This window comes from Rhamphochromis longiceps, linkage group LG12, assembly GCF_057381845.1.
Source record: "Rhamphochromis longiceps isolate RC_006_pf linkage group LG12, R_longiceps_female_GT1.1, whole genome shotgun sequence".
In the NCBI taxonomy this organism is placed as follows: Eukaryota; Metazoa; Chordata; class Actinopteri; order Cichliformes; family Cichlidae; genus Rhamphochromis; species Rhamphochromis longiceps.
In genome coordinates, this window is record NC_140568.1 from 40,145,166 (window position 1) to 40,169,470 (window position 24,305).

The window sequence follows — 24,305 nt, forward strand, 5'->3', positions numbered from 1 at the left end:
ACAAGGAAACTCATATTCTCAAATCACAGAAGGGTGAAAGCATCGAAGCATGCAGACTAAATTTTTTTTCACCCTCCCTTCCACATTAAAAGTAACAAATGGTGTAATATTGATAAACCACTGAAGCTAATCATCGTCGTCACAGACTAGCTGGACAACCACTTTGTCTTTGAGCGCCTCGTTTTCTCTGTAAACGTACACTGGTGCACCACTTTCAGACGGGCTGGGTTCCCAATCCGTTTGCTCTTCACTTCTTTCTTTCTCGTCCTCACAGAGCAGGTCATTGTACGAGTTAACGCACAGGTCGTGGTCCTGAAGGGGAGAGGGGTATCGGAGCGAGGCTCTCTCGATTCGCACTGACCGCCTAACCGGGGTGAAGAAGCGAATCTCCTGACCGTTGACCTTTACTGACTCTCTCTGTTGACTTGGAGGGCCACTAAGTGAAGATAAAACATAATTAATTATAATCCACAGGAAAAAAAAAACATCTTGCTGTAAAAACTGTAAATAACTCATCATTTCTTTGTTAAGCTGCTTGGATATGATTCTCATTGTGCATATTTTTTCTTTCTTATTGCTTCTGACTTGTGATTAAAACAAAAAGCATACTTCAAACAGAATAAGGAAAAAGGTGAAACCAAATAAAGCACACAGATCAGTGAAAAAGGTTCTAACATTACAGCTTACTGTGTTTAACATGTGTTTCTACAGCAGCCTGAACACAAATTAACAGTATCATTATTATAATATCAACATCACTTAAAGAATTATCTGACCCTGTTTTAGTGGAGTGTTTGCTTTTGGACCTCTTTTGATAAATGCTGTTGTTTAGTTCTAAATATATGCACGGATTACCGCAGCACCATACACGCAACATACACAGGTTTTAAAAGCTAATTTTACATCACTGTGTACACTTTATTGTTTGAAGAAATAAAATAATAGCATAAGGACCATAAGAACAAATCTATATCTTGCATGAAGAAGTTACTTAGCTGCAAAAATGGGTCGAGAATAAAAAAACAACAAACAAAAACACAGGACGGTTTGAATGGTTCAAACATGTCATTTCAATGTGTCAGAGCAGGACTGAAAGACTCCGGTAAGTCATGGGAGACAACCCACGGTCAACGAACGGACGACTAAGAAAACTGGATTTAATTTATGTGAAGAGAACAGCTCAGTATTGTGAAGCGTGCTTCCCTACGCGAATAAAAAACAACGAGGAAATATCTTATTGCCAGAGACACACGGCAGGAGCAAAGCAGCTTTTCTAGCTGAGGGCACAGAGCCTGGGTGTAGCTCATTTCAATATTTACACTCAAATGACAAAGCAACACAACAACTTAGCCTTTCTCAAACTGTGCATCCAGCAGTGATTTTAGTGAGTGATCTCTTAAAAGTTGTCTGCGGGACAGTGTTCAAAGGAGCACGACAAACACTCTTTATATAGATTTACATTACTCACAGTATCTACAGAACACAGTAAACTTGGCACACATAATCTAGAGTGTGCCTTGAGATTATTAAATGGGATTGACTGACAATGTCCCATTTTCCCCACATTTTGTTCTTCTCTTCATGCTCTTTGCAAACTGATTCAGAAATCCCCCCCATTATTAACTATGCAATGCTTTTATTTCCGCGTGAATGCAAAAAAGGAAACGAGCCGTTGGCGTTGTTATCATGAAAAGTCGATGGCTCATAATCTCAGTAGCTTACAACTCATGGGCTCTGTCATCAAACAGATTAGAGCTGAACTAATGCTAAAAAATTTTGAGCGACCAAACAAATACATCAGAGAACAGTAACATGGAGAAAATGACACGATGACTCGAACATACCCAGGGGTTGCCGTGATCTTGTACTTGACCACAGACGACTCTCCTCTCTCCCCATAAATGAGCGCTCTGACAGGTTTGGGGGTCATCAGTGGATTGCTGCCACAGTCTGGAGTGTTTTCAGGTGTTGGAATATGTTCGACCTCTTTGTCCTGTTCTTTAGCTGAAAACAACATGAAAATGTGGGTTTTACTAAATTTAATTGGGGGAAATATCCTGCAAGAATTAACAGGACTTGATTTGATGTAGAAAATGTGTGCATTTAGTAGCTGCACATTTACACTTCCAATGACAAAGACAATACCCAGGCTTTGGATACCATACCAGTACCTCAGACTGGTAATCATATACTCTAAAAATGTGCATCTTATTAAATGTGCATATTTTAAATAACATTCATGGTCGTATTTTTGTTTAAAAGGAAGGAAACGTATATTATTATGCAACAGTTTTAATTTCATATTAGGCTGTATGTTCCCCATGAATTAAATGAGTTTGACACCCCTTATCTAAGAACTAAAGTTATCTATTGTAAATCTTAACGCTGCCGCTGCCCCCACCAAGGTCATGAAGGTGAGTTACCTTGGATCTCGTCCTTTTTCTTCAGAATGTCAAACACCACGATCCGCAGCTCATCTACTGGCTACAACAAAATACAATTACAGGAAAACAGGATTATTATACATTACTGGAAAGCTTTCCCCAGAGATGACAAACTCTTCACATCCTGCTCTGAGCTAAAGTTAACTATACGCGTATCAAGTTTAAATTTGTTTATATGGCACAATTTCATGCTAGACCAATTAAAAATGAAAAGTGACTAACATATACAAACGTTTCTATAAAAGGAAAACTTGATTAAAGAGAAAGACAGTTTTCCAAATGCAGTCAGAATTTCCAAGCTACTAGTTGGAATGTGTATTTGTGACTCGCTAAATAAGCTACGCAGACCACTGATCAGCCTCTATCCATGAACATGCTGCAGCAGTGTTGTGTTTGAACTGCTCTACCTAGCTAAGAAGCCGAACAAAAACCTGTTTTTTTTTCCCCGAACAGTGATACTGGAACTCACTTAATTCTGGCCTCTGAGTTATCTGGAATACTGCACTAAAGACAAACAGGATGCATGACATAACCCCCCTCCCCACCCACCCCCCAAAAATGCTGAAAACCCCACACTGATGCATCAACAACAGAGTCATTTAAGTTAAGATTTGCTATGCTATTTTTGGCCTCTGTTATATTATAAAATTTCGTTTTCTCTGAGTGAGCCCTGTTTTGTTTATGTAGGTGTGCACAAGACTACAGATGGAAGAGGAAGATGCTTTTTTAATACATAAAAGACCTTGAGAGTCTGAATATCACTGTTGCCTTACCTCCAACACAAGACGAACAGCCTCTTCGAACATGGGTAGGACATCGAAGTTTCCTTCTTGCTCCATGAGGCGGACTTGACAGATCCAATATTTCGCAAATTTCTGGGAAACAGCAGGCAGGCGGGAGAGAACCTCCTTCACCTGGTCTCGGCAACCCTGCAGGTGTGAAACGTGTTCTCAAGTAACTGGCAGGATACTCCAAAGAGTTTATTTTATGTTTATCTTTAGTCATAACTTTTTTACACTACCATTACGTAATGACTAACCCGGTGTGAGAAAAAGTTAAATGTAGGGGTTGAAATTCTCTGATGTCCTGTTATATTCTTCTTGTAAGTTTTACCAGGTAAAAGCACATCTGCTTTCAAACAAGGTGAGACAATATTTTCTGTATCAAATGCATTTTTCTTACTTTATCTAATGACTACACCGAGACGACAAACTTTCAAGTCTGTTCTCTGTGTTTACTACACAACTTCAGGTGAGCAGTTAAATGAAAAGTGATACTGAATCAAATCAAATACAACACACACACCTCTCTCAGTAACTTGAGGCAGTCAGCCAGGGATCTATCTACAGCACAGATGAGGGAGTAGGCCTCATCTTCTTCAGTCATGGAGGCCCAGAAAGGCTGAGGCACTGAGACCGTGCGCCTGACCTGAGGTTTGCCTTGCATTGGAGGACGTTTGTAGGTAATGCCTTTGGACTCCCGCCATTCCTGCAGTTTTTTCCTTTATGTCAAAATGAGATGAGTTATTAATGAGCAATATTACATGTAACTATGAAAACAGAGCTTGGAATGTCTACAGTGACAAACTGACCTAGAAATCGATCCGTGATCGATCGAGATAATAGTTTTTATATTTGGATCTGCTTAAGCCAAATAAAGTCAGTCACTAATACTGAAAAGTTATCTCGTCCTACAGATAACTTTTGGTGTTCATCACATACAGAAAGAACTGAGGTCACTGGGGCCGAAGTCACAAGGCAAACTTAATCCCACTGTGAACTACATTGGAAATCTAGCAAACTGTACCATGTCACAATTTTGTAGTACAGTTACCTGTACTGTTCTACTTACATTCTTTCCACCTGGGCAGCAGTCAGTTTCTTTCCCTCAGTCTGAGGAAAGACCTTACTCTGGACTTTTGGGGTCTTCGTGTTTGTGGCTTGGCCTGTGAGACGGACGGTCCTGGAAGGTGGCGGGACTGTCTGTGAAATAAGTGGAGCGACTCTACTTTTTACACCAGATTTGAGCGGAGGAGCATTTGAAGCACGATTTTCTGTCTTGCCAGCTGTCTCTTTAGTTATCTTGGTTTTCCTTCCTGTATCAGTCACAGCAGGCTCACCGACAGGTCGAGAGTTGCATGTGGTAGCTGGCCTCGAGAATGTTTGGAAGGCAGCTTTGCATGGCTGGCTCTTCTCCCCTTTAGGTTCAGTTCTTGGCTTTGTGGACTTGTTTGCAGGCTGACCAGTTGATTTTTTTGCTGCTACTCTTACCTCTGGCTTAAAAGACGCAACCGTGCACTTGAGAGATGTGTATGTTGTTTTCAGTCCACTTGATAACTGACTTTTAGATGGCTGAGAATGACTACCTAGAACAGGTTTAGAGTTAAGTTTGTTTTGACCCTGAACTTTATTCTTAGCTCCCATAGTTGAAGAAATATTTGCAGCAAACCTCTGCGAAACAGACGTTGTTGACTTGCTGCTGGATTGCACCTTCTTCGCAATTTGATTTGTGGTAGTTGTACTAGCTGCAGTGACAGAGGTATGTGGTAGGCTTGGCTTTGTGGCTCTTGACTGGATCACTGCAGGAGTAAGTCCTGTTTTTGTTTTGACAAGGGGGCCAAGACTAATCCTGGTACTGATCGTCATCGTTGGACCTGATATGGCAGAACTTGGGCCAAAGCTGAATTTGCTTTTTGATTTGACTCTGACTGTATGAGCTGTGTTTAAAGGGGCTTTGCCTGAAGTTTGAATTCCTGCATTTGCCTGCTTGTTGACATGGCCGGCTCCATTCAGGTGAGGTTTGAAGGACACAACACTGTATGTTCTGGTGAGCGAAGGGTTTCGATTATGTTTTGGCTGTGCTGGACGACTGTTGTTCTGCTGTGCCGTCAGTATATTGCCGTTTACATTTCCTTTGTTACTGACACCAAATGCTTTCTTTTCAGGGCCTCGACTGGCCTGAGCTGTCACGCTTTGACCTTTTGTGATATTACGCTTGAATCCGTCAACTGGAGCTTTGTTTTCTTTTCCTGCAACAACCTGTGAAAGAAAAACTACGAATTAACAAAAAGGGAATCAACACTAGCCTGATTCCAAACAGCATCTCTGTCCAGCCAACAAACTGTTTCAGATTCCTTCGCTGACACTGAATTATTTAAAGATTTTGTTGTCAGATTTGTGAGTAACAGTTCGTGCATTCAAGCTGTACCTTTTGTGTAGATGTCACAGGCTTCTTACTCACAGAGTTTCCAATTAGGTTTGACCTAAAGAGTGAAACATCAGTTACTTAATTTATCAAAACAGAAAATGAGCTTCAACAATTTCCAAATGATGACCAGATATCCTTTTAGAGTTGATCATTAACTGATTTTATTTTTGTTAAAGTCTGTGGTAAGAATTTATTTTCTCCCTATGTTTATCATTCATCTGTTCATACAACACAAAAAATAATTACAATTATTTGGTTTCATTGACTCATGGTCAGTGCACATAAAATCCATGAACCCAATGGACCTCTTTTTGTTTTATTAAATGGAATGTGGATTTGTAAATAAGTATATGCAAATATAGGTCAATAGGTTTATGATATATCTACATAGATAGATGCAATGTTCACTGCTTAGATGTTTTATTTATTTTTATACTTTAAAAATATGAAAGATTTGAGACTTTGTGGGGGATTTAAATCCCAGAAAAAAATCAGTCTGATTTGTTATATGGATTACCATATATACCCATAGGGGAGTGTTTCATTCTCACATTTTCTTGGGTGTTTGAAAAGAGGTTAACTGGGCTTTTTTTTTGAGATTTTGATTCTAATGCAAGAGAAAACAATGATAACTAAATAAAAACTCATACACAAGGACAAAAACTATAATGAAATGTACTGACACTTGATAATATTTAATAACAAAATGAAAAGTGGAATGAGTTTGGAAGTGATCCAATCAGTCAAACAATGTTAGACATGTACAATTTGATCTGCCTCAACAAACAGGTTGGAGTGCCCATGCTCATGTTTCTCATGGAAAAAAAAAAGAGCCAACGCCTGCAAGTAAGAGAGAGCATACTTACAGACACGTTTTGCATTTGATGTCAAGGACAATAAGACTCGTTTTAAACCGTGTGGAGCAACTCTCACCAGTAAAAACACGAGAAACTTTTTATGCTTTATATTTTATTCACCAGATTCAACTTTAGATTTAGTCTACTTTAATCTTATATTTAGACAACTAAAACTTAAATAATTTATGGCTAAAACTAAATGACGTTTTACTCAAAACAGCTTGACTAAAACGTAATCAAAATTAGCTCTCAAAATCAACACTGCATCCAAGAGGCCTCTTCAGTTCTAAACCTGGCACAGTCCCAGATAATAAATTCCTGGTGATGGGCTGTCTCCTTTCAACACCCAGCAACATTTCATAAAACATTTTTTTCCACATGCAGTTTTATTCTTACCTTGCTTCAGGTAGCTTCAGCTTTCCTTTTGCTGCCAGATATTCCATTAGCTTCTGCTTACGGATCTCTGTGACAGAAAACATACAGGAATTAAGCACCATCAAATAAAGATTTTTCACTATACTCACATGTAAACGCCAAACTTGAGATTCATGAAATGCCTGAACTGAAAATTCTAAAGGATTAGTACGAAGCAACATCATGTATTTGTTGTTTGTGTTGTTCTTGGTTTGGCTGTTCGCTATAGCAATATATACAATATATATACAAATACATGGGAATATTTTAGTTGAATGGGGAGGTGATAAAAAAAAGTTTTGTACTTTGATGCTATTCTGGGTCAAATCAATGAAAATGGTGGTTTTGGGGACGGTTGAAATTGTACATGTCATATATGTGTGTATATTTTAAGAGAGAGAGTTCAAGAGGGATCTTGAAATTGTAATACGAAACATATGTGTTCCCACCACATTTGTGCAGGTTCAAGCAGAGGCTGACACCTGCTGGTCTTTGAAGGATCATGGGAAAATCTCCAAACAGTGTAGGAGCATAGTAGTACTTCACTTCACTGTGCAATACCTTTTGTGCAATACTTTTGTTAATAGTCAACGGTGCAATAGACCTCAATACTTGAAATGTGCAATTCACTTGTATTTTTATTCCTATTTATCCCCTTCGTATATCTTATTTATATATGTGTGTGTGTGTGTTTATATATATATATATATATATATATATATATATATATATATAATATTCTGTAACTGTAACTTCTGTCGGTGCTGTGCTTTTGGAAACCGAATTTCCCAGAGGAACCCACCCGAGGGATTGATAATGTTTTATCTTATCTTATCTCTCTTATCTTATCTAGTATAACTATATGTGGTTCACATACAGAACAGAGGTCATAGGTTTATAGAGATGTAAACACTCAGAACAAGCAGTTGGTCCTCAGTCCTCTTTATTTTCTCTAGGTGCTCTGGCTAAAAGACATTCATGTTAGGTTAATTGGTGATTCTAAATTTGCTGTGGATGTTAAAGTGCTTGAAAGTGTACAGATAAGTGGTGTATGAATGTAGAATTAAAGTGGGACTTAGAACCTCTTTGAGTGGTCAGTAAGACTAGAAATGTGCTTTATTAATGTGAGTACATTACATGTGGCGCTCCCTGTCTTTGCTCCTGCAAGAACAAGTACCCACAATGCGTGAAAATGAAACAATAAAAATGTTCCAATCCACTTATTCTGAGCTAACTGAGAATAAAACAGAAATCAAAAGTGGGATTGTGGGTCATAATAAGATTATAAAGGTGCCTAAGATGCCATTTCAGTGAGTGAGGGAAATCATTGTGAGTCCCACACATGTACGTCTTCGACCACTGTTTTGAATACAGGAAAGATAGCAATAGCACGTTTTGTGCTTGTTACACATACAGAAGTGAGAACAGGGTGATTGTATGGTTATAAATTGGTTATATAATAAATTCCAACAGGTCCAGAGTTTCCTTGCCATTTTCACAGTCATGCATTAAATCATTTTGGCTGTTACACTATCTAGGATCTCAAACTTTATTTAAGAATCAATCTTCTATTTATTAATGTCAGACCAGTTATTTATACATTGTAAAAGAATATGTAGTTCGTAATTTGTTGTTGATACAATGAGGGAATTGACCGGGACAATGCTATGAAAGCATGAATATGAATTGTACGTGTTAAACAAAACAAACAAAGCAGACTCCTGCATGGACAGACCGCCATTAGGAAGGTCGGTTAAAATACTCAAAAGGCACCTCAGCTGCGGATAAAAGTCACTTTTTAGTGTTACCAGCCACTTAACTCTATCCGTCTTCTTCCACCCTGAATTGCTAATACTAACTGTACTGTAAGTTAACGTTTCCTAAGTCGCAGCCATAACGTCTTGTTAACCGTTTAAACTTTGCTAGCTTTTATGGAACTTAATAAACTCGCTAACCTTTTCTGGAAAGCACTGGCTCGGATTCCCCTTCTTCCATTTCTAATAGAAATTGTTTTCGTCGTATAAGTTTGTAGAAATCAGCTAAACAAACGTGTTTCAAACACGTTAACGTCGCCCATAATAACTGCGCTCGCGCATCCGCTTTCGAAATTGCCGGGAGTTAACGCCTCCTTTCTCTGATTGGATGATTTGAAATTTCGGGGGAAAACAACACACTTGCGCAAAACTCCTGCGCTGATTAGAGCAGAAATCATCTGTGCAAATGAATGAAAGGCAGGCGCACCATTTCCTGGACATGATGTGTCAGCTGTGCTTTATTATATGACCAAACTTTGTATAAAAACTCTTCAAAATATCACCGTAGACGACATAAATAAGAAGGTACGATACAGCTCATTAAAGTGGAGACTGAAATGAGAGGTTTTTTTGGAAACATAGGTTTTATTTTAAATTACTTAGTGATCCAAATTTAAAAAAATTAAAGGCAGGACAACATAATGGCGTCTGGGAAGACGTTGTATCCCTTATAAGTCAAAGTCATACATAATCAATTGTAGACAATTAGCAGTTAAGTCCAGGCACCAAACAAACAAAAACTAAGATACACTGATTTAGACAGACTAATTTGTTTGGTAAGAATGCTTTTAGTCCACTCTGCCACTTGGTGGCGACAATGTACCATTGAATTGTTTGCCCATCGCTAGTAAAATGAACAGGAAGAAGAAGGTAGGCTAAGATCATACATGATAAGATAAATTATTAAGGTAGACTACATAGAAAAAAAAATCTCAGAACAGGAAAAAAATGCTTAATTAAATACAGGATATATAGTAAAATTGAAGGAGCTCAGTAAGCAAAATATCAAAGCAAAAACTGAATAAAATACCATTAAATGGCTCTAGTAAGTAACTCCAGTGAGTTTAGCCAGATGACTCAATGAATTGGATTAAGAAAAATAAGAAAATAAAAGTAGTTTACTAAATATATAAAATAAATGTCAGAAACCCAACAAATTTCTCACCGTAACAGAGTGAAACGTGTAGGAGACACTGCAATAAAGTGGCTTAATGTGCACACAATGTGTTGGATTGGGCAGAGTTTAAATAAACTCATATCAGAACAGAAATCTTGCATTGTAAAGATTTATTGCACAAGGTATCTGTGCTTGGATCAGCAGAGTCTGATAGATAAAGTGATCTGCCTGTCCAATAAGTTGGGCAGAAAGTGATCAGGGTTATGATGGTTAATGTCTGTTTAGTTGCCAATCACAGAACCGGCTGTACTGATCAGTGTGTAGCCTGTCGGTGTCATCGGCTCTATTCTGACTCGGGGTTTATTACAGAACACCGCGTTGCACGGAGCTGAGGAACAGTGGTTGATTTCTGACTATTTTCACAAATAACATTTTGTGAACTTTGCTGTATGTTGTGGTGAGAGACTGTTATTGTCTGTTATTTATCCCTATTTGAGTGGATTACCAGATATTTAAAGAATATATCAGCCACAAATATAAATTGGGAATAAAAAATTTATTTCAGATTGTTAGATCATTTAAATACTTGTTTGTAAAAACAAACAACCAAACAAATAATTAACATCTTGCAATAGCATAAATAGATGAATAAATACATATATAAAAGCATCAACAGTATGTTAAATTATTGATTAATAACTACACACCAGATGCTCAGAGAGCACAATGATGCTACCTTGTGATGTAACTTTACATCATTAATTATTCCAATTTATGTACCTAGCACATACTTTAAGAAGGTCAAACTGGAGCGCAAATAGAGCTCCAAAATTCATCTTGGGAATCCTTAATGGGTTTTAACTCTGGCGCTGGATGTTGAAGCTTCTGTAGCGTGGGGCGGTCTCCTGACACACTTCCACCACCTGGTCGTCGTCCTGCGCTGTGCTGATGTACCAGTTGGGGCAGCGGACAGACATGAGAGAGCTGATGCTGAGCCCAGTGTCGCGTTTATAGAAGAGAAATCGCACCATGTCGCTTTCAGCGCTTATCCTTGTCAGACTGTTTTTATCCGTCACCTCCTGAGAAGAGCAAACATCCATGTCAGAGAGTTTCAGTCAACAAAATTAGGCCTGATATCAAATATTAATTCACCTATATGTGTGCAGTGTCTTATAGATTATAACAAATGGTGTGCTTTTCATGTGAGATTCCTGAAAGAAGTTTACCTCCAGGTGGAGGGTTGGCTTGTCGTCATCCTCGTGACAAGACAGATAGAGGTTTGTGCCTTTGATGCCCAGAGCGACAGGCCTGGTCTCAGCGATGGGTGTAGGGTGCGCGTAGGTCGACATGTTCAGGTGCACTGTGGAGAGAGTGATGGATACAGGGTCATTTTAATAAATCATGGCAGCGTACGTAAGCAGGAAAATGTTAGAGGCACAATTGAATCAATTTAATAAATTCAAGCTACCTATCCTTTCTACTTTATGGCATTTTAGTTCTTTTCTACTTCATGTTTCTAACAACATGGATGATGATTGAATATTTTTAATGATTTTCAACTATTTAAACGTCTAAGTGTCACATGTAGTTACCTTTGCGGTCATCACTGCCTCCCTGCAGCATCACTGCATGGAGCTCCATGCTGCTTTGGACCAGAACCAAGCTCCTCTTTTGGCTGTCAGTCACAGTGCACTCAATCTCATCCCTGCTGGTGAACTGAGGTGGTGCACCTGTCCTCTCGATCACACTATGCTCTGGGACAAAAACAGACATGCATGGTTGAATATGGTGTTAAACTAGATTTCTGTCTACTTATGACTAGGATGGTAAAATGGAAAGATACACTATTTGTGTATTAATCTAAAGAGAATTCAAAATAGCTAAACCTAATTCATATTTTATAGAAGAGATAATGGCTCATTATGAGTTTTTCCAGTATTAAACTTGTGATTACCTTCCACAATGCTCTCCAGCATGATGGAAAGCAGGTTTTCATCCTGGAAGTCTGTGCTCAGCACTGGCTCTGACTTGCTGGTCTTTAACCTCTCCATGGCAATGATGAGGTTGACCACACTCTTCATTGTCACTGGATGATGGGAAACTTCCAAGTCCAGTCCCTTGGGCATCTTGAGGCTCCATTCCTCAGCCATGTAGCTCATTTTGAAGTCCATCTTTTACTGAGTTAAGATCTGCTAAAGCACAGAAAATAATTTGTATTATCCTCACAGCTGGATTTTCAGCAGAACTTCTACTCATCTTATACTTTCTTTATTTTGTTTCTGTTACTATTTACATTTTTATAGCATTTTTAAAAAATTGCTCTCTACTGTTACAAAGCAAGGATCTTCTTTGCTCAAGATGAACACTGTCAAAAAACCAAACGAACATTGTAAGTGAGCTTACCTGTTGAAATTTGTAGATCAGAAGCTGTTTCAATGTGCTGTGTTCACTGTTGTTCTGTCAGTGTTGTTCTGCCCGACTGTGCTGTCTGGCAGGGTTTTTAAATCCCCGCATCAGGGAACTTTCGTATTGCATACAACACATACGTCATTATGATGCAATAGTGGAGTTGTACAGGTTGTCGGCGGTGAAGCAACAGCTTGAAGCATCTGCACAGAAGAGTCATAAGTAAAGGATAAATAGACTGGCAATTATAAAGTACCTCTATATTCATTTTAGGTATTAAAAGCACTTTCACTCGATCACACAGCAGTACTCCATCAAACGTTCACCCGAATGCCTGTGTAGGTTTGATGAATATCCAGGACATGATAGTCTAAGTAAGTAAGTAAGCAACTAGCCTTGTTTAAGGTTTGTGAAGCACTTTCACCTCTCATCCCAGAGGCTTTCTCAGTTCTAAAAACCAACTGTTGAAGAGTCCCAGGTATTTAAACCCTAGTGGGGTTTTCCATGCATTTATTGAGTGGTGGTCCGAACACGCTTCGCTGCATTGCATGCGATGGATGAGAGGAGTAACAAGTCACTGCTCTGTGAGCATTAAGTGTCTCTTGATTTCTCAGTCAGATTCATACATGAGCAGCCATCATTCCCAGATCATCAAAACAACTGCGCTTTAAGGTAAATGTTGTTGTGATTTTTGCTCTATAGATAAAATTTAACGGAATTGACATGTCCATTGTTATATACAGACTATCTACTATTAAAATAGAGCAATGACCGACAGCACCATGACACAGGACTAAAAATTGCCTCATCTTTGAGAAATAACAAAAAATTCAAGAAAGCAGGTGAAAACTCATCATATGAAATTTAAAAACTTTCTTCATACGTCTTTAAAAAATTTTAATGGGGTATTTTAATGTGATAAAAAAAATTCCAGTACACTTCCTAGGTGGAGTTGTGTAACAGTGCTTAAATAACTCTAGATTTGCTTGTTGGGACATGAGTGAGTGTGTCAGGCACGTTTATCACGCTCAGGCTAAAGTTTACATCAGTGTTTTGACGTCAAAAACCAAAAGACAAAAAAACCCACTGTTTGCAACCATTTTAGCCTATTTTTTTTTAACTTTCACTTTAACTCCAAAAAATAATAATAAAGAATTTTATTATCTCTGCCATTACTGAATAAAAAGACAGAAAACCCTCTGCTTTAATGTTCCCAGTTTAAGCTTCTATATCAGCCCTCACTGATAGATGAGGGCTTCCTGACAGTCACTGTTTTATATTTAACTAAAAAAGGAAAGATTTATCATAAATTTAAGCATATTACAAATGTCTCAAATGGCTTTTACAGATTTAGGATATTTCAGTACAGTTTTGAAAGGATGAAATATTTTAGATAAGGAAGACAGATTGTAAATCTAAAATAAGCTGCTGTGAATGGATCCAAATGTCACGAGCTGGGAAATGACTGGAGCCAAATTGGATCTGTCTAAATCTGTGATCTAAAGTCAAAATTCCATCTTCAAAAGCTGGATTTTTTGGTTAGATCAAGAAAAACCTTTTGATAGAGTGGATTATTTGTTTAGGACACTTCAAGATGCAGGTTTGTGGAAAAAACAATATTTCATGCTTTGAGTTGCTGTTTTGTTGAAGATAGGAGGGGACTCAGCAGACCAGTCCCTGTCTGGAGAGTCATTAGGGATGGTTGTCTGTTATCTGCCATGCCGTATGCTCCTGCTCCTGCCTTCACATACACTGATGCAGGAAATAGAGAAGAGACTGGTTGCCTTTTTTGGCAACTTTTACCAAAGCACTTTTGTTACCTCTGTGGGAAGGTGGACAGCGACTCATTGACATAAAAAATTGCATTAGGTCTTTTTGTCTTCAGACTGCTCAGCATTTCTTATACCCCAAACCACAGATGTGGATCGAAATGATGACTGGTACGGACATCTCAGGGATTTCATCCTTCTACCACTCTGAACCAAAGTGTTATGTGTTAAAAGATTCTGCTCTGAGGTTTATGCCAGCAGGGGGAAGACCCCCTGTTCTTCAACCCTCTTATTCAGTCTAGCTTGCTTGGTTCTATTAGCATCAATAATTGTAGCATTTGTTACCATGCAAAGAGTCCTAGCAACATCTGACCTGACAAAACTGGCAGTGCTGAGATCAGGAGAGCAGCGGAAAACTGCTGCTGTCTTCAGCCGGTTCTGCCAGTTCCTAAGTCATTGTCTGTCCTACGGAAGTTGGTGGAGGAAGTGGTGGCTGCCCTTCCTGGATTCGTTTGGCAAGTGCCTAGTGTGGGTTTTGCAGAGACTCACTAGCCGCCACCCCCCGTGTCCTATGTTCATAATATTTTTAATAAACGTGGGCGCAAGAGAGAGAGGAAGACATCTTACAGTGAGTTGAAACAATAATTTGTTATTTATTCTTGCATATACAATTTTTCTCATTCGTATTGTGTCACTTTGTATGTCACTCACAATTTCCATCACCTCTTCCCATTCGCTGAGCCCCTGCACGGTTCGGCTTTGGTATGCCACCCCAATATTTTTAGTGGCTCCCATGGCCACCCCTATGAAAAAAATCCAGGGGGCCTTGGATCTCTAGTTGAGGATAGCGCACAGGTGAGTTACCACAAACAGACATATGGCGCTTAATTAAAGCCAAGTGTATCGTATCTGCTACATGTGTTTTTGTGAGTTTTTGAGACTTCTACATCATCAGCATGACTTTTTTTTACCCTCAAAAAATGATCTAAATTGCATGAAACATTTTTAATGACTAAATTGCAAAAATATGGGTTATGTAGCAAATGTGATACAAATTAAAACTCATATGCAGATTAAAATTTGATATATTTTTATATATATTTTGTCTTGGGGTTCAACAAACACTCCATTATCAAAAGATGAAGATTTCTGGCAGTTATTTCATGGTTTGGGTTTTAAAGGAACGTAGTCACTGTAAATATGGACTGGTTCTTATATCTAAGCTAACTGAGCTCTCAAAGTGATTTACACAACTTGACTCATTCACACCAGCAATTTTTTAAAATACTCTTTCTGTCTAAGTGTTTCTATCTAACATTCACACATATTCATATTCTGATGGCTGCATTGGAGAGCAACTTGGGGTTAGTACCTTCCCAAGGATATTTGGCAAGCAGACTGGCTATCTGCTCTACCACCTGAGCCACAGGTGGTAGAGCAGACAGTCAAAGATTATAAGCTTGTATTTTTTTCAAGCTGAGGAGACCTTGCAACATTTGTGGTTTGGATGTCCTAAACTAGTTCCTCTCTTTACATCTCCCGTGTCCTATGTTCATAATATTTTTAATAAACGTGGGCGCAAGAGAGAGAGGAAGACATCTTACAGTGAGTTGAAACAATAATTTGTTATTTATTCTTGCATATACAATTTTTCTCATTCGTATTGTGTCACTTTGTATGTCACTCACAATTTCCATCACCTCTTCCCATTCGCTGAGCCCCTGCACGGTTCGGCTTTGGTATGCCACCCCAATATTTTTAGTGGCTCCCATGGCCACCCCTATGAAAAAAATCCAGGGGGCCCTAGATCTCTAGTTGAGGATAGCGCACAGGTGAGTTACCACAAACAGACATATGGCGCTTAATTAAAGCCAAGTGTATCGTATCTGCAAACAAAAACTAAGATACACTGATTTAGACAGACTAATTTGTTTGGTAAGAATGCTTTTAGTCCACTCTGCCACTTGGTGGCGACAATGTACCATTGAATTGTTTGCCCATCGCTAGTAAAATGAACAGGAAGAAGAAGGTAGGCTAAGATCATACATGATAAGATAAATTATTAAGGTAGACTACATAGAAAAAAAATCTCAGAACAGGAAAAAAATGCTTAATTAAATACAGGATATATAGTAAAATTGAAGGAGCTCAGTAAGCAAAATATCAAAGCAAAAACTGAATAAAATACCATTAAATGGCTCTAGTAAGTAACTCCAGTGAGTTTAGCCAGATGACTCAATGAATTGGATTAAGAAAAATAAGAAAATAAAAGTAGTTTACTAAATATATAAAATAAATGTCAGAAACCCAACAAATTTCTCACCGTAACAGAGTGAAACGTGTAGGAGACACTGCAATAAAGTGGCTTAATGTGCACACAATGTGTTGGATTGGGCAGAGTTTAAATAAACTCATATCAGAACAGAAATCTTGCATTGTAAAGATTTATTGCACAAGGTATCTGTGCTTGGATCAGCAGAGTCTGATAGATAAAGTGATCTGCCTGTCCAATAAGTTGGGCAGAAAGTGATCAGGGTTATGATGGTTAATGTCTGTTTAGTTGCCAATCACAGAACCGGCTGTACTGATCAGTGTGTAGCCTGTCGGTGTCATCGGCTCTATTCTGACTCGGGGTTTATTACAGAACACCGCGTTGCACGGAGCTGAGGAACAGTGGTTGATTTCTGACTATTTTCACAAATAACATTTTGTGAACTTTGCTGTATGTTGTGGTGAGAGACTGTTATTGTCTGTTATTTATCCCTATTTGAGTGGATTACCAGATATTTAAAGAATATATCAGCCACAAATATAAATTGGGAATAAAAAATTTATTTCAGATTGTTAGATCATTTAAATACTTGTTTGTAAAAACAAACAACCAAACAAATAATTAACATCTTGCAATAGCATAAATAGATGAATAAATACATATATAAAAGCATCAACAGTATGTTAAATTATTGATTAATAACTACACACCAGATGCTCAGAGAGCACAATGATGCTACCTTGTGATGTAACTTTACATCATTAATTATTCCAATTTATGTACCTAGCACATACTTTAAGAAGGTCAAACTGGAGCGCAAATAGAGCTCCAAAATTCATCTTGGGAATCCTTAATGGGTTTTAACTCTGGCGCTGGATGTTGAAGCTTCTGTAGCGTGGGGCGGTCTCCTGACACACTTCCACCACCTGGTCGTCGTCCTGCGCTGTGCTGATGTACCAGTTGGGGCAGCGGACAGACATGAGAGAGCTGATGCTGAGCCCAGTGTCGCGTTTATAGAAGAGAAATCGCACCATGTCGCTTTCAGCGCTTATCCTTGTCAGACTGTTTTTATCCGTCACCTCCTGAGAAGAGCAAACATCCATGTCAGAGAGTTTCAGTCAACAAAATTAGGCCTGATATCAAATATTAATTCACCTATATGTGTGCAGTGTCTTATAGATTATAACAAATGGTGTGCTTTTCATGTGAGATTCCTGAAAGAAGTTTACCTCCAGGTGGAGGGTTGGCTTGTCGTCATCCTCGTGACAAGACAGATAGAGGTTTGTGCCTTTGATGCCCAGAGCGACAGGCCTGGTCTCAGCGATGGGTGTAGGGTGCGCGTAGGTCGACATGTTCAGGTGCACTGTGGAGAGAGTGATGGATACAGGGTCATTTTAATAAATCATGGCAGCGTACGTAAGCAGGAAAATGTTAGAGGCACAATTGAATCAATTTAATAAATTCAAGCTACCTATCCTTTCTACTTTATGGCATTTTAGTTCTTTTCTACTTCATGTTTCTAACAACATGGATGATGATTGAATATTTTTAATGATTTTCAACTATTTAAACGTCTAAGTGTCACATGTAGTTACCTTTGCGGTCATCACTGCCTCCCTGCAGCATCACTGCATGGAGCTCCATGCTGCTTTGGACCAGAACCAAGCTCCTCTTTTGGCTGTCAGTCACAGTGCACTCAATCTCATCCCTGCTGGTGAACTGAGGTGGTGCACCTGTCCTCTCGATCACACTATGCTCTGGGACAAAAACAGACATGCATGGTTGAATATGGTGTTAAACTAGATTTCTGTCTACTTATGACTAGGATGGTAAAATGGAAAGATACACTATTTGTGTATTAATCTAAAGAGAATTCAAAATAGCTAAACCTAATTCATATTTTATAGAAGAGATAATGGCTCATTATGAGTTTTTCCAGTATTAAACTTGTGATTACCTTCCACAATGCTCTCCAGCATGATGGAAAGCAGGTTTTCATCCTGGAAGTCTGTGCTCAGCACTGGCTCTGACTTGCTGGTCTTTAACCTCTCCATGGCAATGATGAGGTTGACCACACTCTTCATTGTCACTGGATGATGGGAAACTTCCAAGTCCAGTCCCTTGGGCATCTTGAGGCTCCATTCCTCAGCCATGTAGCTCATTTTGAAGTCCATCTTTTACTGAGTTAAGATCTGCTAAAGCACAGAAAATAATTTGTATTATCCTCACAGCTGGATTTTCAGCAGAACTTCTACTCATCTTATACTTTCTTTATTTTGTTTCTGTTACTATTTACATTTTTATAGCATTTTTAAAAAATTGCTCTCTACTGTTACAAAGCAAGGATCTTCTTTGCTCAAGATGAACACTGTCAAAAAACCAAACGAACATTGTAAGTGAGCTTACCTGTTGAAATTTGTAGATCAGAAGCTGTTTCAATGTGCTGTGTTCACTGTTGTTCTGTCAGTGTTGTTCTGCCCGACTGTGCTGTCTGGCAGGGTTTTTAAATCCCCGCATCAGGGAACTTTCGTATTGCATACAACACATACGTCATTATGATGCAATAGTGTAACTGTAACTTCGGTCGTTGCTGTGCTTTTTGGAAGTCGAATTTCCCAGAGGAACCCACCCGAGGGATTAATAAAGTTCTATCTTATCTTATCTTATCTTATCTTAGTGGAGTTGTACAGGTTGTCGGCGGTGAAGCAACAGCTTGAAGCATCTGCACAGAAGAGTCATAAGTAAAGGATAAATAGACTGGCAATTATAAAGTACCTCTATATTCATTTTAGGTATTAAAAGCACTTTCACTCGATCACACAGCAGTACTCCATCAAACGTTCACCCGAATGCCTGTGTAGGTTTGATGAATATCCAGGACATGATAGTCTAAGTAAGTAAGTAAGCAACTAGCCTTGTTTAAGGTTTGTGAAGCACTTTCACCTCTCATCCCAGAGGCTTTCTCAGTTCTAAAAACCAACTGTTGAAGAGTCCCAGGTATTTAAACCCTAGTGGGGTTTTCCATGCATTTATTGAGTGGTGGTCCGAACACGCTTCGCTGCATTGCATGCGATGGATGAGAGGAGTAACAAGTCACTGCTCTGTGAGCATTAAGTGTCTCTTGATTTCTCAGTCAGATTCATACATGAGCAGCCATCATTCCCAGATCATCAAAACAACTGCGCTTTAAGGTAAATGTTGTTGTGATTTTTGCTCTATAGATAAAATTTAACGGAATTGACATGTCCATTGTTATATACAGACTATCTACTATTAAAATAGAGCAATGACCGACAGCACCATGACACAGGACTAAAAATTGCCTCATCTTTGAGAAATAACAAAAAATTCAAGAAAGCAGGTGAAAACTCATCATATGAAATTTAAAAACTTTCTTCATACGTCTTTAAAAAATTTTAATGGGGTATTTTAATGTGATAAAAAAAATTCCAGTACACTTCCTAGGTGGAGTTGTGTAACAGTGCTTAAATAACTCTAGATTTGCTTGTTGGGACATGAGTGAGTGTGTCAGGCACGTTTATCACGCTCAGGCTAAAGTTTACATCAGTGTTTTGACGTCAAAAACCAAAAGACAAAAAAACCCACTGTTTGCAACCATTTTAGCCTATTTTTTTTTAACTTTCACTTTAACTCCAAAAAATAATAATAAAGAATTTTATTATCTCTGCCATTACTGAATAAAAAGACAGAAAACCCTCTGCTTTAATGTTCCCAGTTTAAGCTTCTATATCAGCCCTCACTGATAGATGAGGGCTTCCTGACAGTCACTGTTTTATATTTAACTAAAAAAGGAAAGATTTATCATAAATTTAAGCATATTACAAATGTCTCAAATGGCTTTTACAGATTTAGGATATTTCAGTACAGTTTTGAAAGGATGAAATATTTTAGATAAGGAAGACAGATTGTAAATCTAAAATAAGCTGCTGTGAATGGATCCAAATGTCACGAGCTGGGAAATGACTGGAGCCAAATTGGATCTGTCTAAATCTGTGATCTAAAGTCAAAATTCCATCTTCAAAAGCTGGATTTTTTGGTTAGATCAAGAAAAACCTTTTGATAGAGTGGATTATTTGTTTAGGACACTTCAAGATGCAGGTTTGTGGAAAAAACAATATTTCATGCTTTGAGTTGCTGTTTTGTTGAAGATAGGAGGGGACTCAGCAGACCAGTCCCTGTCTGGAGAGTCATTAGGGATGGTTGTCTGTTATCTGCCATGCCGTATGCTCCTGCTCCTGCCTTCACATACACTGATGCAGGAAATAGAGAAGAGACTGGTTGCCTTTTTTGGCAACTTTTACCAAAGCACTTTTGTTACCTCTGTGGGAAGGTGGACAGCGACTCATTGACATAAAAAATTGCATTAGGTCTTTTTGTCTTCAGACTGCTCAGCATTTCTTATACCACAAACCACAGATGTGGATCGAAATGATGACTGGTACGGACATCTCAGGGATTTCATCCTTCTACCACTCTGAACCAAAGTGTTATGTGTTAAAAGATTCTGCTCTGAGGTTTATGCCAGCAGGGGGAAGACCCCCTGTTCTTCAACCCTCTTATTCAGTCTAGCTTGCTTGGTTCTATTAGCATCAATAATTGTAGCATTTGTTACCATGCAAAGAGTCCTAGCAACATCTGACCTGACAAAACTGGCAGTGCTGAGATCAGGAGAGCAGCGGAAAACTGCTGCTGTCTTCAGCCGGTTCTGCCAGTTCCTAAGTCATTGTCTGTCCTACGGAAGTTGGTGGAGGAAGTGGTGGCTGCCCTTCCTGGATTCGTTTGGCAAGTGCCTAGTGTGGGTTTTGCAGAGACTCACTAGCCGCCACCCCCCGTGTCCTATGTTCATAATATTTTTAATAAACGTGGGCGCAAGAGAGAGAGGAAGACATCTTACAGTGAGTTGAAACAATAATTTGTTATTTATTCTTGCATATACAATTTTTCTCATTCGTATTGTGTCACTTTGTATGTCACTCACAATTTCCATCACCTCTTCCCATTCGCTGAGCCCCTGCACGGTTCGGCTTTGGTATGCCACCCCAATATTTTTAGTGGCTCCCATGGCCACCCCTATGAAAAAAATCCAGGGGGCCCTAGATCTCTAGTTGAGGATAGCGCACAGGTGAGTTACCACAAACAGACATATGGCGCTTAATTAAAGCCAAGTGTATCGTATCTGCTACATGTGTTTTTGTGAGTTTTTGAGACTTCTACATCATCAGCATGACTTTTTTTTACCCTCAAAAAATGATCTAAATTGCATGAAACATTTTTAATGACTAAATTGCAAAAATATGGGTTATGTAGCAAATGTGATACAAATTAAAACTCATATGCAGATTAAAATTTGATATATTTTTATATATATTTTGTCTTGGGGTTCAACAAACACTCCATTATCAAAAGATGAAGATTTCTGGCAGTTATTTCATGGTTTGGGTTTTAAAGGGACGTAGTCACTGTAAATATGGACTGGTTCTTATATCTAAGCTAACTGAGCTCTCAAAGTGATTTACACAACTTGACTCATTCACACCAGCACTTTTTTTAAATACTCTTTCTGTCTAAGTGTTTCTATCTAACATTCACACATATTCATATTCTGATGGCTGCATTGGAGAGCAACTTGGGGTTAGTACCTTCCCAAGGATATTTGGCAAGCAGACTGGCTATCTGCTCTACCACCTGAGCCACAGGTGGTAGAGCAGACAGTCAAAGATTATAAGCTTGTATTTTTTTCAAGCTGAGGAGACCATGCAACATTTGTGGTTTGGATGTCCTAAACTAGTTCCTCTCTTTACATCTCCCTGTCTGGAGAGGTATTAGGCAAGGTTGTCTGTTATCTGGCATGTTGTATACTCTCCTCTCTTTACATTACCTCAACTGTTGTTGGCTGGGTATATGGACAGGTGTTGGGTGACAGAGTTTTTATTTATGGCCCTTAAAACTCTGCAGCACAGCGGAAGCAGACTTTTCTCATCAATTTTCTTACAGGCCAGGCAACAATGGTTAACTAGGAGAAATAAGATGAAAGGAATTGGGTCCTCCTACGCAAATTGCTACCTACTCATGGTGGAGGGGTTTGTGTGTCCCAGGGATCCCAGGGGCTATGTTTTGTGCCCTGGTAGGGTCTGTCATGGCAAATTGGTCCTGGGTGGGGGACGACACAAAGAGCCATTCAGAAGACCCCTATTAGAAGACCACCGAGGGAACAGTTTACCCTGCCCAGGATAGGGTTACCGGGGCTCCACTCAGGAGCCAGACCTGGGGAGGGTCCCTGAGGGTGAGCATCTGGTGGCCAAACCCGGCCGGGCACCACCCAAAAAACGGACATGGGCCCATCTTCCTGCAGGCCCACCACCGCAGGAGGTTAGGGTTCATTGTGAGTCGGGTGGTGGCCAGGAGGTGAAGGGTGGCTGGCCTCTGCCGTAGAGATTGAGAAGAGTGAGAGAGATAGAAAGAGTGAGTGAGAAGGTCAGCCATCTGGGAGGGGCTCACAGTAGAACCGGAGCCAGCTGAGGTGGTTCAGGCATCTGATAAAGATGCCTCCTGGGCGCCTCCTGGGTGAGGTGTTCCGGGCATGTCCCACCAGCAGGAGGCCCAGGGCAGAGCCAGGACACGCTGGAGCGATTACATCTCTCGGCTGGCCTGGGACCACCTTGGTGTTTCCCCAGACAAGCTGGAGGAGGTGGCTGGAAAGAAGGAGGTCTGGGTAAACACAATTTACCTATTATAAAATGGATTTTGTTGTTGAATGGGGTTGTTAACATGTGCAGCAATAGTTTCTGTTTTTCATTGTATAACTATAACTTCTTTGTATAACTTTATTTCTATTGTACAAAATGAAACGTTCAAGTGCAAACTTCATCCAGGACAGAAACAGCCACAACTTGGGCTCTTTGCTAGCATCTGCACAGGCAGCATGCTAACACAAATATAGCCAAGAACCCAGAGTGATGTTAAAGCTGAGTAAATGCCAACCCCAGCCCAGCAGTCAGACCCTGAACTTCAACAGGTAATAAAAGCAGCTCTGTTTCTACCTGTTCAATCACTGTTGCGATTGCTTTGAGGTGTCTTTGGGCTGGTTTCCATATTTGCCTTGTGTTTTATGTTCATACGTAATGTTGGAATTTAGTCATCTTTAATACAAATATACCTCATTATTATATGTCTCACAACTATGTCATAATTACATCACACACATGTTTTATACTTACCACACAGTTAAGTATTATAGAGTAGTTTTAGAAGTAGATTGCTACACACAGACAACATTAGACATTACAGAGAAAGGCCCCAAAGAGAGAAATTTCGATTGGGAGGGCTGCCTCACTAGTGGAGGCCTATCGCATCTATCGCGTTCGGTGTGAACACACCGTTAGCCTGACACTGTTAGAGAAGACAAGGCTGTAAATTTCAGGTTAAGAAAAAGCCCCCCCCCCTTCTCTTCTTCTCTCTATGCAGGTCTGACTGGAGGGTAAGAGGTGGTTGCCATGGTGATGGGTGAAGCGGTGTTTCCAAATAAGGCCCAGAAAGCTGCAGAAGAAGAAGCATGAGCTGAAGCGCTGGATCACAGCCAAGTAAGAAGAACTGTGGCTTAGTATCCTGTTCATCACACATAATAAAGATTTTTTACTTAACCTTCAACTGCTTAATAAATTGAAGAAAATGCACTTTGAGCATATTTGTCTTCTCCTTCTCAAGAATGAACCCAACAGTAAACACTAATACAAAGATGTTTGTCCTCATTAGGATAGGGTTTGTGTCCATGTGTGGGATTGTAGCCCAAGGTTTATGTTGTTAACTGGTAATTATGTGAAAATGGGTTTTAAGTCATTCAAAGAAAATAGTGTAATGAGTAGTGTAACAAATTACTTTCTCTATGGAGTAATCAAGTAACATGCTGCATTACTTCAACCCCAACACTGGCAATAAGGCTTCGTTTGTTTGAAATAATTTCAATCCTTGTCAGTGGATTTCCTCA

General features: G+C 39.3%; 3 protein-coding genes across 5 annotated transcripts in view; all 3 read right to left on the reverse strand.

Annotated features, from left to right (window-relative positions):
- ckap2l (cytoskeleton associated protein 2-like) overlaps positions 1–9,038 on the reverse strand; it is a 9,140-nt gene extending 102 nt beyond the window's left edge. Inside the window, exons 1-9 of the mRNA XM_085426330.1 lie at positions 8,878–9,038; positions 6,905–6,971; positions 5,652–5,706; positions 4,296–5,482; positions 3,750–3,945; positions 3,218–3,373; positions 2,424–2,484; positions 1,845–2,004; positions 1–436 (exon numbers count right to left, since the gene is read on the reverse strand). The exon at positions 1–436 is cut by the window's left edge and continues 102 nt beyond it. Of these exons, the coding sequence (XP_085282456.1) occupies positions 127–436; positions 1,845–2,004; positions 2,424–2,484; positions 3,218–3,373; positions 3,750–3,945; positions 4,296–5,482; positions 5,652–5,706; positions 6,905–6,971; positions 8,878–8,917 (2,232 nt within the window). The 5' untranslated portion in view covers positions 8,918–9,038 and the 3' untranslated portion in view covers positions 1–126. The remainder of the gene's footprint in view (positions 437–1,844; positions 2,005–2,423; positions 2,485–3,217; positions 3,374–3,749; positions 3,946–4,295; positions 5,483–5,651; positions 5,707–6,904; positions 6,972–8,877) is intronic.
- A 1,465-nt stretch (positions 9,039–10,503) lies between these two features.
- On the reverse strand, positions 10,504–12,322 carry LOC146657952 (interleukin-1 beta-like). 2 transcript variants are annotated; one of them, XM_085427082.1, is made up of 5 exons: positions 12,257–12,322; positions 11,808–12,045; positions 11,446–11,607; positions 11,080–11,213; positions 10,504–10,932 (listed from the first exon to the last, which is right to left on the reverse strand). In XM_085427082.1, the coding sequence occupies exons 2-5, from the start codon at positions 12,022–12,024 to the stop codon at positions 10,711–10,713; spliced, it is 735 nt and encodes a 244-aa protein (XP_085283208.1). In that variant the 5' UTR covers positions 12,025–12,045; positions 12,257–12,322; the 3' UTR covers positions 10,504–10,710. The 2 variants fall into 2 exon arrangements, with proteins under 2 accessions (XP_085283208.1, XP_085283209.1); XM_085427083.1 differs by having other exon boundaries at positions 11,808–12,042; positions 12,257–12,319.
- A 4,631-nt stretch (positions 12,323–16,953) lies between these two features.
- LOC146657953 (interleukin-1 beta-like) lies at positions 16,954–18,772 on the reverse strand. 2 transcript variants are annotated; one of them, XM_085426331.1, is made up of 5 exons: positions 18,707–18,772; positions 18,258–18,495; positions 17,896–18,057; positions 17,530–17,663; positions 16,954–17,382 (listed from the first exon to the last, which is right to left on the reverse strand). In XM_085426331.1, exons 2-5 carry the CDS (start codon positions 18,472–18,474, stop codon positions 17,161–17,163), a joined length of 735 nt encoding a protein of 244 aa, XP_085282457.1. In that variant the 5' UTR covers positions 18,475–18,495; positions 18,707–18,772; the 3' UTR covers positions 16,954–17,160. The 2 variants fall into 2 exon arrangements, with proteins under 2 accessions (XP_085282457.1, XP_085282458.1); XM_085426332.1 differs by having other exon boundaries at positions 18,258–18,492; positions 18,707–18,769.
- Positions 18,773–24,305: the final 5,533 nt, after the last annotated feature.